The sequence below is a fragment of the Pelobates fuscus genome, chromosome 3, assembly GCF_036172605.1.
Source record: "Pelobates fuscus isolate aPelFus1 chromosome 3, aPelFus1.pri, whole genome shotgun sequence".
Classification (NCBI taxonomy): domain Eukaryota; kingdom Metazoa; phylum Chordata; class Amphibia; order Anura; family Pelobatidae; genus Pelobates; species Pelobates fuscus.
Genome location: NC_086319.1, coordinates 252,454,437 through 252,472,458, shown reverse-complemented (window position 1 = coordinate 252,472,458; position 18,022 = coordinate 252,454,437). Strand labels below are relative to the sequence as shown.

General features: G+C 42.9%; 1 protein-coding gene across 2 annotated transcripts in view; it reads left to right on the top strand.

The window, feature by feature from the left end:
• The first annotated feature begins 10,066 nt into the window (after nt 1-10,066).
• Nucleotides 10,067-18,022, top strand: part of TNPO3 (transportin 3) — a 53,469-nt gene continuing 45,513 nt past the window's right edge. For both annotated transcript variants that reach the window (XM_063448338.1, XM_063448336.1), the window contains exons 1-4: nt 10,067-10,452; nt 14,045-14,245; nt 15,335-15,408; nt 15,518-15,674. In XM_063448338.1, the coding sequence (XP_063304408.1) occupies nt 10,336-10,452; nt 14,045-14,245; nt 15,335-15,408; nt 15,518-15,674 (549 nt within the window). In that variant the 5' untranslated portion in view covers nt 10,067-10,335. The remainder of the gene's footprint in view (nt 10,453-14,044; nt 14,246-15,334; nt 15,409-15,517; nt 15,675-18,022) is intronic.

Here is an 18,022-nt window from a genome sequence, read left to right as displayed (position 1 = left end):
CGAAGGCGCACCGCTCGATCGAACGCTCTTTAGTCAGACCGTTTGATTCTGTTAGTCAGGCGGGGCTCTGGTGTAAATAGCCCTAGCCGGACACCGGTGTCTTGTCTAGACTAGCGTTCTAGGGTGTATATTTTGTTCGCTAGGTCGGAGGGACCGGGAGACTAAGCGGCGTCTGTGTAAATTCGGTTCGCTAGTTCTCATCCTATCTGGGCTAAGTGGGAAGGCGTGTAAATTTGGAACCCACTAGACTTTTGATAGTGCGACTAAGAGGCGTCTGTGTAAATTCGGTCCTCTAGCTCGCTATATATGTGGTGATTGGGCAGTGTGGCTAACCAAAACGTATGTAGATTGTTTTTAGGTAGTCCATTCAAGGTACTGGCCAATAGTTTAGTTGGGAATTGTAAATGTGTTAACGATTGTTTAGTAAAGTGTATATCTTGTTAGATAGCGCGAGCTCAGCCGTCTAGCGAGAGTGTTAATAGTGTGTTGCTGTATTATAGTGCACGGTACCATAACCCTGTATATTTACTGACACTGTATATAAGTACTAATCATTGTCGTCCATTGCATGTTTAACACCATAACCACTAATAATTGTATTGTGACCTTAACTTGTGCTTTGACCTATGCTAACCGTACTGTAACCGCTATTTGTAAAAGACGATGTTACTGGGGTGTGTTATAGACGGGTAATTCGTATATAGAGAATAATAGCGTGGGTGACTGTATAGTTACGCCAAAGGGCATAATATTGATTATCTAGTGACTGGTGTAACAGCTGTGTGTGTACGGGAATTCCCTGAGTGTTTATTGTTATTGTGTACGTTTCACTTGGTAACCGTACCACGTGGTGCTGTTGCCAGAGGAAACGGGTGTGACTGTTGAATAGTACGCGTGTATAGTATTCGTTGTCAACGACGTTCCATTGTTAAGTATGGGTGCGTCGCAGTCAACGATCCCGGATCCCTTAGGTTGTATGGTGAAGAATTTTAAAAAGGGATTCAAAACTTGTGATTTTGGGGTTAAAATGTCTCCTGTACGTTTGGTCACTTTGTGTACTAGGGAGTGGCCTACTTTGGTTGCGGCATGGCCGCCACGTGGCAGTTTGGATCCAACTCTGGTACAGCGCTTACACGTGGCTGTATCAGGTAGGCCTGAACTTTACGGCCAGTTTCCTTATGTTGATTGTTGGAGACAGGCCGTAAATGACTCGCCAAAATGGCTCCGGACATGCCACGAGGAGCAATGTCGCCTCATGGTAGCTAGGACTTGTTCGTCCACTAGGACTGGTGTTAGGCCCATTTTGGACACGCCCCCTGAGTCCGAGATCCCTTTGCCGCCCCCTTACTTTCCGTTAAGAGGAAGTGACGCAAACGCAGGAAGTCCTGCAACCCTCCCCTCATTACCCCCATCCACTTCCGCTTCCTCCTCCAGTACAGGATCCACCCCCCCTCGTACTAAATCTCCCCTTCCGGAATCAGAACCAACCCCCATTAAAAACGAATATCCTGATTTGGCGCCACTTCAGACTTCCGGTCAAGCTTCATCTAGCTCGACTCGAAGTGTTTTATTTACCACCTTTTCCCAAAACCAGGCTCCCACATCCCCATACCCTATTTCTCCCCGACTGGAACCTATGACTGACGCCCCTCCACGTAGCCCCATACAGACCCGACAGTTGACCGGTGCCCAACAATTAAAGCACTATCAGATGCCTCTTCGTCTGAATCCCGGGTCAGCCTATATCGATGCCGCAGGTCAAATGGCACACGCTGACCCAGTCTTCGTATATGTCCCATTCACCACCACCGATCTTTTAAACTGGAAGACCCACAATTCCTCGTATACCGAGAAACCACAAGCTATGACTGATCTGTTCACCTCAATAGTGCAGACGCATAACCCGACATGGGCTGATTGCCAGCAGTTATTAATGACTTTATTCAATAATGAGGAAAGGACAAGAATAAATCAAGCAGCCATTAAAGCACTAGAGGATAAAGCCCGTACTTTAAACCAAGCCAATCCATCAGCATGGGCCGCAACACATTATCCCAACACTGATCCCGATTGGAACGTAAATGGTGCTGATATGGTTCAACTCAGAGCCTATAGAGACGCTATAATTGCTGGCATGAAAGCCGGAGGAAAGAAAGCTATTAACATGTCGAAGACAGTTGAGGTGATTCAGAAAAGCGATGAAGCGCCCAGTGTCTTTTATGACCGATTATTGGAGGCATACCGCTTGTATACCCCCTTTAATCCGGAAGACGCAGATAATTCCCGAATGGTGAACTCCGCCTTTGTCAGCCAAGCTTACGGAGATATTAAGCGCAAGCTACAAAAGTTAGAAGGGTTTGCAGGTATGTCAATCACCCAACTAATGGAGGTAGCGAACAAGGTTTATATGAATAGGGAAACAGAAAGTAAGAAAGAGGAAGAGCGCAAGATGCGTAGAAAGGCTGATATGCTAGCGGTAGCGATCGCAGGCGTAGATAGACGGGGCCCAGATAGAGGCGATAGTAGATGGAATGAGGAACCTCTAAGTAGAAATCAGTGCGCATACTGTAGGGAAGAAGGGCATTGGAGAAATGAGTGTCCTCGAAGAGAACAGTGTGAGAAAGACAGACCTAGGATAGGTTATGGAAACTTTAGAGGCAGAGCGAGAGGTAGAGGAGGCCCCGGAGGGAGTAATGGTTATAGAGGGAGTAATGGGAACAGAGGAAGTGTTAGGGAAGACAGGTATATTCCAGCAGCGCAAAGGTCCCGCGATAGAGAAGGCAGGGACTTCGTGGGATTGGCTGACACGGTCATGGAGGACTATTGATACCGACCGGGCTCCATCCCCCTTGGTCGAGCGGAGCCTATGGTCGATGTATCAATAGGGGGAAAAAGGAGTGCGTTCATGATCGACACTGGTGCTGAACATTCAGTGGTGACTAATCTAGTTGCTCCTCCATCTGGAAGGACTATTACTGTGATAGGAGCAACTGGAAGAAGTGCTGAAAAACCGGTTCTTAAAAGTCGACTCTGTACATTGGGAGGCCACGTAATAAAACATCAATTCCTTTATATGCCTGAATGTCCAGTCCAATTGCTGGGACGTGATATGCTATCAAAATTACAAGCGCAGATTACGTTCCTACCAAATGGAACAACATCTTTAAAGTTTAATGGACCTTCAGGTATCATGACATTATCCGTACCAAAGGAAGAAGAGTGGCGACTTTATACAGCGTTGACTAGCCAAAACCCTAGGAGTGATGAGACATTATTTAATATACCAGGAGTTTGGGCAGAGAACAACCCACCAGGACTGGCCCGCAATATTCCACCTATAAAAATTGAACTAAAACTTGGGGTTTATCCAGTGAGCCTAAGACAATACCACATCCCGCAGAAGGCTAAGAAGAACATCCAATCCTATCTGGATAAGTTCATACGGTATGGTATCCTAAAATTCTGTACTTCCCCCTGGAACACCCCATTGCTGCCTGTTCAAAAGCCCGGTACAGATGAGTATCGACCTGTGCAGGACTTGAGAGCAGTCAATGATGCGGTTGTTAGTATACATCCAGTTGTACCCAATCCATATAACCTGCTTGCTTTAATTCCGGGCGGGGCTACTTACTTCACAGTCTTAGATCTCAAAGATGCCTTCTTTTGCCTCCGAATTGCCGCAGAAAGTCAATGTATTTTCGCTTTCCAATGGGAGAACGCTGTAACGGGCTCAAAACGCCAAATGACTTGGACAAGACTGCCCCAAGGGTTTAAAAATTCACCTACCCTATTTGGTTCAGCCCTAAGTCAAGATCTACTGGATTTCGAGTCCATCCCAGGAGAGTGTGTATTGTTACAATATGTAGATGACTTGTTGATAGCAGCAGTTACAAAAGAAATCTGTCAGCAAGCAACGCACGATCTACTGCACATTCTCTGGAAGGCAGGATACAAGGTGTCTAGAAAGAAGGCTCAGTTGTGTTTGCCAACTGTCAAGTATCTGGGATTCCATATCTCTGAAGGTCAAAGAATTATGGGGCCAGAGAGAAAAGAAGCTGTCTGCCAAATACCAATACCCAAGAATAGAAGACAAGTGCGAGAATTCTTGGGGGCAGCAGGCTTCTGTAGGATATGGATTCCCAGCTATGCGATACTAGCAAAACCTCTGTACGCAGCTATCAAAGGTACAGAGCACGACCCCTTCTTATGGACCCAAGAACAGCAAACGGCATTTGAAGATGTGAAGAAGGCTTTGATGAGTGCCCCAGCATTAGGTCTACCTGATCACACACGACCATTCTACTTATATGTACACGAGCAAAGAAGAATGGCTGTGGGAGTATTGACACAGTACTTGGGATCATGGCAAAGACCTGTTGCCTACATGTCTAAGCAATTGGATGCAGTGGCCAGCGGACTTCCACCTTGTCTAAGAGCCGTAGCTGCAGCCGCCCTGCTAGTAGCTGAAGCCGATAAACTCACTCTGGGTCAAGAACTTTATGTACGAGTCCCACATGCAGTACAGACGTTGTTGGATTACAAAGGAAATCATTGGTTTAGTAACAGCCGTATGACCAAGTATCAAGCAATGTTGTGTGAAAACCCAAGAGTGCATTTAGAGACTGTAAACACCTTAAATCCAGCTACCCTTTTGCCACAACCTACTGAAAGTCAACATGATTGTTTGGAAGTAATGGATGAAGTATTCTCAAGTAGACCAGATCTTCGTGATTTTCCCATCCAGAACCCCGATGTTCAATATTATACCGACGGCAGTAGTTATGTGAAAGAAGGGATCCGCTATGCAGGATATGCAGTAACAACAATAGACAAGGTGATAGAAGCTCGGCCACTGGCGAAAGGAACATCAGCACAAAAGGCAGAATTAATAGCACTAACACGAGCGTTACAATTGGCTGAAGGTTTAAGAGTGAATATCTATACGGACTCTAAGTATGCGTTTTTAACCACTCATGCCCACGGAGCTTTGTATAAAGAAAGAGGACTACTGAATTCAGAAGGCAAAGAAATCAAATACGCAGCTGAAATCCTACAACTATTGGAAGCAGTGTGGGAGCCGAAAGAAGTCGGTATCATACATTGTCGAGCGCATCTGAGAGGAGATGGTGATGTAACCAAGGGAAATCGGATGGCAGATAGTGCAGCTAAGCGGGCTGCTGAATCAGGAAGACAGGAGTATGTGGGGCATATAGCTGCTCTTATACCAACTCCACTGTCCCAATGGACTCCAGTTTATACAGCTCAAGAAGAGGAGTGGTTAAAGACTGAACCAGGAAAGTATTTGGAGAACAAGTGGTATCAGCTAGAAGATGGAAGAATAGTCATACCAGCATCACTAGCGGTAGAAATTGTCCAAAATTATCATAACGGGACACATTCTGGGAGAGACAGTACTGAAGAATCTCTCAGAAAACATTTCTACATACCAAGATTGTCCAACTTGACTCAGGCCATTGTACGAAGATGTGTAACGTGTGCTAAAAATAATGCAAGACAAGGACCAGTAAAGCCACCAGGAGTCCAGTTTATGGGGGGACTCCCCATGTCCGATCTACAAATAGACTTTACAGTGATGCCTAAATCGGGTGGACATCGTTACCTGCTGGTAATTGTGTGCACCTATTCAGGCTGGGTAGAAGCATGTCCTACTCGTACAGAGAAAGCAGGAGAAGTTGTGAGATTCCTGCTACGAGAAATAATACCCCGATATGGACTACCCTGTTCTATAGGATCGGACAATGGTCCAGCTTTTGTTCATCAGTGCCTACAACAACTGACTCATATGCTTGGTATAAAGTGGAGGCTTCATACTGCATATAGACCCCAGAGTTCTGGTAAGGTAGAGAGAATGAATAGAACTATTAAGAACCAGTTGGCTAAAATGTGTCAGGAAACCCAACTTAAGTGGAACGTTCTCTTACCCATAGCTCTATTGCGAATCCGCAGTACCCCAACCAGAAGGATGGGCCTCTCTCCTTTTGAAATTATGTATGGGCGACCACCTCCCGTACTTGGTAACTTAAGGGGGATTTGAGTCAGTTGGGAGAAGGAATTACCCGGCAGCAGGTTGTAGAGTTGGGTAAGACTATGGAGGAGGTACAGAAATGGGTACAAGATAGATTACCTGTGAATATTTATCCCCCTGTTCATAGTTATCATCCAGGAGATCAAGTGTGGATTAAAGAGTGGAATAATGTACCGTTAGGGCCCAAGTGGAGAGGTCCTTATGTTGTTCTTTTGTCTACCCCTACAGCGATAAAAGTAGCCGAAGTGACTCCGTGGATACATCACTCCAGGGTTAAGCCAGCAGCAGTCGATTCTTGGCAAGTTACAACAGATCCAGAGAATCCCTGCAAGATCCGGTTAAAACGCACTACTCAGTCGGAGTAACGAGGAATCGTGTGGATTACAAATTTTATTATTTTTGGGATTTGGTGCGTGAGTGAGAAGGCCATAATAAAGCCTGTCCGCTTACCAACACATAGTGTATAAGCCAGGAAAGTCTCGAAGGGACACCTGTGAAGACGAGCAGAACTCCATTCCCTGCAGCCCTCACATCCTGGAAGCTGAGGCGCCATCGCACGGACGAAGACTGAGGATGACGGCGAAAGATGTGCTTTTGATAGTGTTTATTTATATGTGTTTTTATATTCAGGAAGGTAGAGGTACCGACACTCCTAGCTGTGAGGTATGCATTAAGACTACGAGAACAGGTAACCATATTTCCCAAACCCTAATTTGGCATTCACAATACGAGTGTAAAGGAGATGTATCGAGATGTAGATACCTAAATATAGACTATAGTGTGTGCCATTTAGGAGTAGGAGAACCTAAGTGCTTCAGTCCGGAGTATCAACCTCGTACAATTTGGTTGACTCTCAGGAATGGAGATCCTCAGGGGACCCTAATTAATAAGACAGTGTTAGAATCCGTACATTCTTCAGGTGTTCTGCTATTTGATGCGTGTAAAGCGATATCGAGTGGTAGAAAGCCGTGGAATGTATGTGGGGATCTTAGATGGGAGAGGACGTATGGTTCTAATGATAAATATATTTGTCCCAGTAGTAAAAATAAATATGTGAGTCCTAGATGCCCAAATAAAGACTATAACTTTTGTCCATATTGGTCTTGTGTGGGGTGGGCGACTTGGGGACAGACAGTAGACAAAGACATGATAGTGACTAAGTTGCCGACTAGCCCATATTGTAAGTCTATGGAATGTAATCCCATCCATATACTTATAAATAACCCCGATAAGTTCTTAGACAAATATGGCAATTTATTTGGGTTTCAGATATACGGGACGGGTTTAGATCCTGGGACATTATTGTTTATAGGGATAGAGACTGATACGGTATCCTCCCAAACTCATCAAGTATACCATTCCTTTTATGAAGAGATGAGTATAGATAATAAGATCCCCCATAATGCTAAAAACCTGTTCATCGATTTAGCCGAAAGTATTGCCGGTAGTCTTAATGTTACCAACTGCTATGTGTGTGGAGGTACTAACATGGGAGACCAATGGCCTTGGGAAGCAAAGGAGGTAATGTCCGGTTCTGAGGCAGTTGACCAACTAATATCTACACAAGCCGATTATCATATGAGTGTTAGAGGTAAATCTGAGTGGAGATTAAAGACCTCCATCATAGGTTATGTTTGCATAGCAAGGAAAGGAATAATGTATAATACTTCTGTAGGAGAATTAACTTGTCTAGGGCAAAAAGCTTATGATGATGATACAAAGAATACAACTTGGTGGTCGGCTTCAAATGTCTCAGAACCATCTAACCCGTTTGCTAGATACGCCAATTTAAAGGATGTGTGGTTTGATTTATCCATCACATCTACCTGGAGAGCCCCAGCAAATTTGTACTGGATCTGTGGTAAGAAAGCCTATTCGGAGTTGCCACAGGACTGGGAAGGGGCATGTGTGTTGGGTATGCTCAAACCATCCTTCTTCTTGTTACCGATTGAAACAGGTGAGACTTTAGGTGTTAAAGTGTATGATGTGAATCATAGGAAGAAAAGGGGACCCATAGAGATAGGCACCTGGGAAGATAATGAATGGCCTCCCCAGCGTATCATAGATTATTATGGGCCAGCCACGTGGGCTGAGGATGGTACCTTTGGTTACAGAACCCCTATTTATATGCTCAACCGAATTATAAGATTACAGGCGGTGGTTGAGATTATTACTAACGAAACATCACAAGCGCTCAATCTTCTAGCGAAGCATAACACCAGGATGAGGACAGCAGTCTACCAAAATAGATTAGCCTTGGATTACCTTTTGGCAGTAGAGGGAGGTGTATGTGGGAAGTTTAACCTGAGCAATTGCTGTCTTCAAATAGATGACGAAGGGCAAGCAATAGCTGAGCTTACTAGCCATATGGTTAAACTAGCGCATGTGCCTACTCAGGTATGGAAAGGGTACAATCCAAGTAGTTGGTTTGGTAGCTGGTATGAGTGGTTTGGAGGGCTTAAGGCAGTGGTAGGTGGAGTCCTACTGATTTTAATGTTGTGTCTACTCCTGCCGTGTCTTATACCCCTAGTAGTTAGGTCTGTGCAAAGCCTGATAGGAAATATAGCAGAGAGGAAGGCTGCTGCACAGATAATGGCGATATATAAGTATAAGGCTCTAGATCAGGGAGAACCAATGCAGGAAGATGAGTGTTAAAAGATTCACATCATAAGATAAGTCTGGTCTGGTTCAAGGTAACTTGCGGTGTATGCAAACCAAGGTTAAGTGATGCCTCAAGTAATTGTAAAATATCAAGAGGCATCAAAGGGGGGAATGTGGTGGAATCTCGGTAAAAATAAATTTAGTAGGCCGAGATTACCACGTGGCATGTGTACGTGCATATGCTGACGTATCGATCAGTTGGTTGCACGAGGCAAGATACGATCAGTAGTGTACGGAGCATGTACAAGAATACAGGATGTAGTATTCCCCCTCCTCCATTGTGCTGGACAAGCCATGCGGTCAAACAGGAAGTTAATTCTTATTTGTGTTGATTGGTTAAGAGAATGTGCGGGTGGAGCTTAATATGGGAGGAGTTATGTGCCTATATAAGGAACCTGCACTATTGTCCGGGGCTCAGAACTTGCTGTATTTTGGTGACGTTAGTCCCTCTGAGTCCCGATCGGTGATCCAATAAAGAATCTCTTCCTTCCTGAAGAAACCTGTGTCCATCTCTTTGTGCTTGGCTTCCGTCAGTTTCTCCGGTATCAATCTCTGTGCTTGGCTTACGTCAGTTTCTTCGGTATCACTAGCACCTCCCATTTAAAAAATAAATAAATAAATAAACATGTTTATAGTATGCTAGAATAATACCTACCAAAATGTGCAAATATGTTAAAAGTTACAGGCATGTGCAAAGAAAAGCTTTCATATACCGCTGGATAACAAAAAAAACAAAAAACCCACTATAAGTATTACACAACTTTCTTAAAAATAAACAAACAACCAATAAATCTGAAACATGGTGCAAAGTTGTAAAAGTAGCATATTTACCAATATAATGTTATTCTACTGGTTTCCATGGTGTTTGCTCCACTTTTCGATTTTTGCACCATTTCTTAGATCTGAACACTTTAATAAATCTGCTCATCATATATATATATATTTTAAATTGCTATTTATTAAGTGTCAATACACTGTGCGGCATAAATAAAAACACATCTGCGATCAAGTACAAATGTAATAATCAGACAAGAAGAAAATGTTTGTTAACATGACATTGCTAATGGTGTGCAAGGCGAACTTTGGCCATGAGGATATCCACGTACGTACTGTCTGGATAGCATGTCTGTGTTTAGTTGTGTAGGACAAGTCCTTCTACATACACAGCAATGTCAACAATAAACCACAAGTCAAAGAGGGCCCGGACAGTTTTTATTATTATTTTTTTATTTTATTGATTCTGATTGTTATTGCGGCCTCACGCACAGCCTCGAGTAACACGTTTCCGGTATGACCATTCCGTACAACAGGGGGACACACATCCCAAACGGACCCGGAGGTAGTATCCGGTGACGCACATCCTGCCCGGGAAGCAGCCGCCTTCCTGAGGTGCCGGAGAGGTGGAGAGTCTGCCTGTGCACAGGGAACGAGTCCGTACAGGTGTTCAGCCAGCCCCCTTCCCTGTCCTACCTGGGGAGTGGAGGCGGAACGCACAGCCGCGCGACCCTTATTCCCCACCGGGCCTGTTTGTCGGGTGCACAGCCGCGGTTTTTCGGCCGAGAAGGACGATGAAGCCTGGGGTTACTCCGATGTAAAAGTACTGGAGGTTGAGAAATCGTGACCGAGACATGGAGGGGAAGCCCGGCCTGCAGACCGTGTATCAGGCCGTGCAGGCCCTCTACCACGACCCGGATCCCAGCGGCAAGGAGAGGGCCTCGCTATGGCTGGGGGAGCTGCAGAGATCGGTGAGCGGCCTATGCCATGCCTGGAGAGGGGAGCCCGTGCCAGCCAGCCAGGGGAGCGGCCTACCAGGTGTCTGGTGTCAGCGGCCGCAAAGGACTGGCCGGGCAGAGCTAGCGTCTTACTCCCCGGGGGGGGGGGCGGGCGGGCGGGATGGCCCATGGCTGTGATATGTGAGGGCTGGGCGGGCGGCCGGCATGGCCCAGGGCTGGGTGGGATGGGCGTGTTGGGGACTGGGGAACACGAGTTAGGCTGAGGTGAGAGCTGAAAGCCGGGTACATGGATTGGGGTTTGGGTGGAGCTCTCCTCACTAGGGCACGGTAGAGACATACAGGAAGTTACATGTATGTAACATATTAGTCATGCACCCACAGTAATCACAGGTTACATGGATGTGCAAACTGCTGAATGATTTGGGTTTTGCCACGATGGGCCTGGTGTTAACATGGTGGATTAATGTGATTGTTGGTTTTGAATGTGAAATGAGTTATTTTCGAGATGGAGTTGATATTGCACATTCACTTGTGAACGCGTGATTATATTGGACTTGCATTTGGATCACCTATGTGAGATACAGTTAAAGCGATCGTCCAATTTTTTTTATTTTTTATTATGTAATGCTATTTGAGTAAAGTGCCAGTGGGGTTTATTCACTAAACTGAGAATTGAATGTTGTCTAAGGAATTACAGAATTTTAGCTAAATGTAATTCCTTTCCAGCTCAGAAATTTGCAGTCAATTGCTTATTCTCCACTATTCCTGGTTTAGTGAACCTCAGTTGGCTTTAAAGGGGGGAGTTAACTATGTTTTTTTAACATATTTAATATTATGTATATTTATCCCTTATGTTTAGCAAATGTGTGTTTTGTGAGGTCTGTAAATAATACTATTAAATGTAAAACTCCACATTGCTGTATTTACTTGTATTCTGAAACTGGACACCTGTATCCTTGCTCCTTGTCAATCATAGATATGTTATTATATTTTGCCATTGAACCAACACTATATGGACAAATGTATTGGGACACCAGACCATTACACGAACAGGGACTTTCATGACATTATATTTTAAATACATAGACATTAAAGGGACACTATAGTCACCCAGACCACTTCAGCTCAATGAAGTGGTCTGGGTGCCAGGTCCCCATAGCAGTTTCAGAGAAACCTGTCTTCCGGACAGCCACCAGAGGCGCATCTGCGACGCTGGAGGCATATTATGCCTCCATCACACAGAGCGTCCATAGGAAAGCATTGAAAAATGCTTTCCTATGGACACTTTGCGCGCGCGGCACTGCCACGCATGCGCATTCCACTCCGCTGTCGGCTGGGGAGGAGAGGTAAGGGAGCCCGGCGGTGGAAGAAGGTGAGTAACTGAAGGGGTTTTAACCCCTTCAGCATCACGGGAGGGGGACCCTGAGGGTGGTGCCACCTTCAGGGTACTATAGTGTCAGGAAAACCGAATTTGTTTTCCTGACACTATAGTGATCCTTTGCAGTTATAACCGCTTCTACTCTTCTGGGAAGGTCTTCCACAAGATTTTGGAGTGTTTCTGTGGGAATTTTTGCCCATTCATCCAGTACATCATCTATGAGGTCAGGCACTGATGATGGACGAGAAGGCCTGACTCGTAATCTCTGTTCCAGGTCATCCCAAAAGTGTTTGATGCGGTTGAGGTTAGGGCTCTGTGCGGGAAAGTCAAGTTCTTGTCCAACCATAGTTTTATTGACATTGCTAGTACTACAATTTCCCCTGTGGTGCAGCTAATTAATTTCAATATTTTTTACCCAAACTGTAATGTTGGTAACTGGCGCATAAAAACACTATTTCTCCTACCTTGGGAGACTTTAATAATTTGTCTGTTATAGGTTCTAGTTGTCAAGTAAACAGTTGTTTATGATGTAGAAAGTAAAAGTAATGTACATTTCAGTGATTGCTAAGATACTCTGTGAAAATACCACAAGCACCATAATGACCTAAATTACTTGCATAGTTTATTTTATTAAATAGATCCTCAATTGTTCTTCATCCCATTCATCATGGGTAAAAAAAGTCATACCAGCTAATAAACTCTTTCACTGTGCAATTTCACAGGGGAATCAATGGATATCCATTTGATCTAAGCTACATATATCTCTGCCTTATTGGCTGAGATCATCTTCATATTCTAAGAGATAAAATGACATGAGTCCAAGACTCCCTAAATACTATGACTGGTCTATGAAACTTCAACTGATACTAGCATGGGACATGACATGATTCCGACTTTTAGTAATAGAACTGCAGTACCTCATACCATGTTTGACAAAGAAAGGAATTGCATTGAAACTTGGAAATGGTGTGCTTTCTGTTTAATAGAATTATGTACAAATATTACTGGGGCAGTGGTTGAAATTGACTTGCATTTGCCAACCTGCATTCTTTCTATTGATTTACTGCGGGTAGAATAAGTTGGCTGAGATTTGCATACTGAATTGTGATCTTATTAATGTGCTCCCAGCATTGCTTTGCAACTCTTTAAAATAGTCATATGTGCCCAAACCAGATATACAACTATAAATTATGCCAGCCCTAGAACCTGACTAGTGTATTGTGGTTTGTGATTAAAGAATATCTGGGTGGCATTGTAGCCTAGCACTATTATTATATGCAAGGTGTGCCAATTACTCAGATGAGAATTCTAAGGAATGTTTTATTTTCCACATATTTCATTAGATTTTTTTTGGCACACTGTTTTCTTGCATCAAAGGTTTTTAACCTGTGTGAAATATTTTCAAATTCTACACATAACCATATACATGCTGTTTGAGTAACCACCAAATCCCAAAATAGTCACCTTATTAGTGAACTGAAACTTGCCGTCATCTATTCGAGCACAGATTTATACATTCAGAGTTGTCCACATTAGGATCTTATACTGTCCTTGGCACTGTAAAGGAGTTTAGTTACAGACAGCTGATCTTTCTTTGGTGTGACTACTTTTACAGTAGTGGCAAGTTTTGTTCTCTGTTTACCACACCCAGCCTAGGTAGTCAGTGGAAAGATCCACTATGTTTTGAAACTTGTCTGATATAACTGACCATAACCGAGGTCATTTAAGAAAACATTAATGTTATCATAATGAGCAGTGCAATGTGAAGTAATATGTGATCTCTTCAAAATACGGTTTCATCTGTCATGTTAACAATTGTATATTGGTCCAGGGATTTTTACACTAAACTTTTTAACTACCGGTACTAAACATCCTCATGGCACTTAATGCTATCATGGTATTGATTTATGTGTGTTAAATTCCTAAGGAACCTTGGAAATGTCATGTCCGTTTTGGATTATATTTCTTTCCCGCATAATTCTGTAATGTATAGAAGTTATTTACAGTGTGTGTGTGTGTGTGTGTGTGTGTATGTATATATATATATGTATATATATATATATATATATATAATATAATTTTTTTTTTTTATTATTGCATTTGTAGTACTAAAACAATGTGACAATTGACCAGATTAATTTAGCCATATGGGAGTAGGTAATGTGTTGTATGAGGTGAAATACTGTTATTCACGTTGTTAATTTACTTGTCTTGTGGTTTTTCAAGGTCTATGCTTGGGAAATCTCAGACCAGCTGCTTCAGATCCGTCAAGATGTGGAGTCCTGCTATTTTGCTGCACAGACGATGAAGATGAAGATTCAGACCTCTTTCTATGAACTCCCCGCAGACTCCCACGCCTCACTGAGGGATTCCCTGTTGTCACATATCCAGAACTTGAAAGACTTATCTCCTATAATTGTAACTCAGGTAGGAATACTGCCTTATTTTTTTTAGCACAAAACTGAACACTGCTTTTTTCTTTAACCTGGAATTAAAGGGGTCACTCTAGGCACTATAACCACTTTATCACATTGAAGTGATTATAGTGCCTCTTTCCTCCTTGTGCGTTTCCAACATTCAACGTTAAACGGCTTTCAAAATTTTTAATGCTGCATTCGTGTCTAGCCTGGTCCCTCTGTACTGCAGATGGTAATCTCGCCCTTTGCTAGGATGCGGGCTGCTGGGAATTCTTATTCAGTGTTAAACTGTTGAAAAAAGTTTTTAATGTAGAATAGAGGCACATTGCTTCAATGAGATGAAGTGATTATAATGCCTAGAGCGTATTTTGATTACCTTTGCTAACTTGGTAGGTTATATCATATGATGCAGGTTACAACAGCCTACTAGGTAGTGCTGTACATTGCGTGTGCATACGCTTATTAAAGGGACACTATAGTCACCAGAACAACTACAGCTGATTGCATTTGTTCTGGTGAGTAGAATCATTGCCTTCAGGCTTTTTGCTGTAAACACTGTCTTTTCAGAGAAAATGCAGTTTACATTACAGCGTAGTGATAACCTCACTGGCCACTCCTCATATAGCTGTTAGAGATCCTTCCTGGGTCATGGCTGCCTAAAATGCATCCAAACATTCAGTATCTCCTCCCTCTGCATGCAGACACTGAACTTTCCTCATAGATTCATTGATTCAGTTCATCTCTATGAGGAGGTGCTGATTGGCCAGGGCTGTGTTTGAATTGCGCTGGCTCTGCCTCCTTGTCAGTCTCAGCCAATCCTATGGGGAAGTATTGTGATTGGATCAGGCCACCACTTCTGATGATGTCAGAGGAAGTTCACAGGCAGAGGCAGCAGCTTCAGACTTGACTACAAGTAAGATTTTACTATCTTTAGGGAAGCAAAGGGGGATAGATAGTGGTTTTAACACTATAGGGTCAGGAATACTTGTTTGTGTTCCTGACCCTATAGTGCTCCTTTAAAAACAGGACACATGTATATCAAATCTCTTTTACTATACATTGGCCAAAAGCCCACAATTAACACTTGTTTGTTTTGCAGCTGGCTTTAGCAATAGCAGATCTGGCCCTGCAGATGGCTTCCTGGAAAGGCTGTGTTCAGACACTAGTAGAATCGTAAGTATATATTACCAATCCTGTATGAAACTGCCTTTTCCTATCTCACAGAATTACAGCTTTTTTCCAGTTTCTGATTTGCACTAAAAGATGTTGCCTCTCTTTGTAGATATCGTAATGATGTGTCTTCATTGCCCTTCCTCTTGGAGATTTTAACTGTATTACCCGAAGAGGTTCACAGTCGATCCTTGCGCATTGGTGCGAATCGACGCGCAGAAATCATTGAAGACTTGGCTTATTATTCCAGTACTGTGGTTTCTCTTTTGGTGAGTAGATTGTGTTAACATGTAGGTTTAATGCAACTGCTGGAAAAAAATTATAGCAATATTTATTTTTGGTAAGCAGACAAGTTGCAAAGAGAGCATCAATACCATGAATCAAAAACCGTGATCATTTCATTAAGAAAATAGTTGGCTTATAAGCTATAAAGTGATTGACAGATGGGACTAGAGATTTTCGATAATGAATAATGTAAACCGTTGCTAGTCATTTTACTAGCACGATGTATAGATAAACTTGTATGCTTTTTAAAATGACCATAAGTTATGTGTACCATGACAAATGTACCTGCCTATGTGATGCTTGGTGCTAGGTGCATGTATTCTGAAATTTTGAAGGGAGAAAAGTTATTTTCTCTGTGTGTCTTCCAAATGCTTTAGTATTCATCACCTATTTTGTCGATAAACCCCTCAATGAAAATGTGCATACGTTTTAATTATGCATTTTTGTATTGGGAGAATATCTAAAACAGCTTGCAAATCTACAGAAATATTATCTGAAGCCTTTGCATGCACTTGTAACCCATACCAGACTTCTTTGGCTGTCTAGTCATTGACTTCCCCATGCAACTCAATGAGAAGTCTCTGCGAGGCAGGTGCTCTGAGCAATTACCTGTCTCTAGAGTTTAGCTCCACTGAGTTAATCAACCAGGAAGTAACATGACCGGCTATCTGACAGCTAGGAATGTGTACCAAGATTAATTGATAAAAGTGCCAGTTTAGCTACATTGGATATCAATATAAAGTGCTTTAGGGACCCAAAGTGTCCCTTGTTATCAAAATTCCCTACTCTTGTCACTTATGGTGATGCAACAGCAACGGTAATGAGGCTGAATCAGCTGGATGTCTACTTACTCGTATGGTGGGCCTGCACTCTACCAGGAGGGGGGTATAAGATCCTTATGGGATGCCGCCATGTGATGTGTATACTGCGCATGTGAGGTAGCTGGGTAGGCTTTTTTTTTTTACACTAGTAGTGGGCATGCACCAACATCAGCTGTGCAGGATGCATGCGCACTACAGGGTAGGTTAATATGATGATGCTACTGTGCATACGCTGGACCAGAATACCCTGTACTGCGCAGGCATCCTGCACAGCTGATATTGGCGCATATGCACGACTAGTGTCAGAAAACCATACTCCGATACTGCGTATCAGTGACTTTATGTTCAGACACAGCCCGCCATCACAGCGCCCCGTAAAGATCTCATACCCACCTCCTGGTGCAGCACAGAGATCCAGCTGATTCGGCCTCACTTCCGGTGCAACCACGTCACCTAAAGTGACGAGGGTAGAGAATTTTGATAGAACATCCCGTTTGGTACAAAACAAGCAAACTGAAGCTATTTCCCCAAGGGCTTTTTTGTTTTTTTTGTTGGAGGTCTTTATAACAAAACAAAGCATTCAACCATTGAGAGTAATCGAGCTACTTCTTTGAACTGTAATTGGTTATTTAGATGTAACCATTTCAAGAATAGTAAAAATAAACAAACTTGCCAGCTAGAGATGGTGGAGACATGAATCCAGGGACAGGGCATTCCCTGTATCAATGAACAGCAAACAGTCGGATTTTAACATTGTGTAGTAGAATCAAGTAAAAAAATAAATAATAATTGTGTTCCTCTTCATATGATGTAAAACTCAGCCTTTATTCAAGTGTCCATTTATAAAAAAAAAAAAGTAAAATCAAAAAGCAGAATACCACATACCTTCTTTGAGAGTAAAATACAGGAAAATGTGTTTTTAAAATTCCAGCTTATCTGTGTAAGGGTATGCATGTGCTATGCTGCTTTTTCATTTGTCAGGTTTTTTTTTTTTTGCAGGAGCAATCCTCTTCTCATCTTACACATGTCATCGCTCATGCCTTTGCAGTCTTGGCCTTTTGAGTTTTCATATGATGCTTTTCCAGATCTGTTAAACAAGCATCAGTAGTGTTTTGCTCAAGTAATGCACTATTTATGCATGACATGCAGTGCAGTATAACACACCAAAAAAGTATTTGGCATTAAGTAGTAGGATCAGCCTGATAGAAATTTCCTTAGTATCCAGCTTTCTGATATGTTCACTCTGGGTAGCCCTCCTGATCTTCCTGACCCATGCATTTTTGCTGATGTGAACAAAACTCATCTTGTCTGATGTATATTGCTGACTTGACAGTACAGATGTCAGATTCCTATTGAGATCAGTCATTTGTTTACATGACAACTTCTTACTCTTATCGTTCCACATACACTGGGTTGTAGTATAAATGGAAATTCAGTGCAAAAACTGTCATCAATTTTCAAAAAGTTTCTCCTATATGGTGAAATGGGCCCTCCTCACATTGATTTATTCT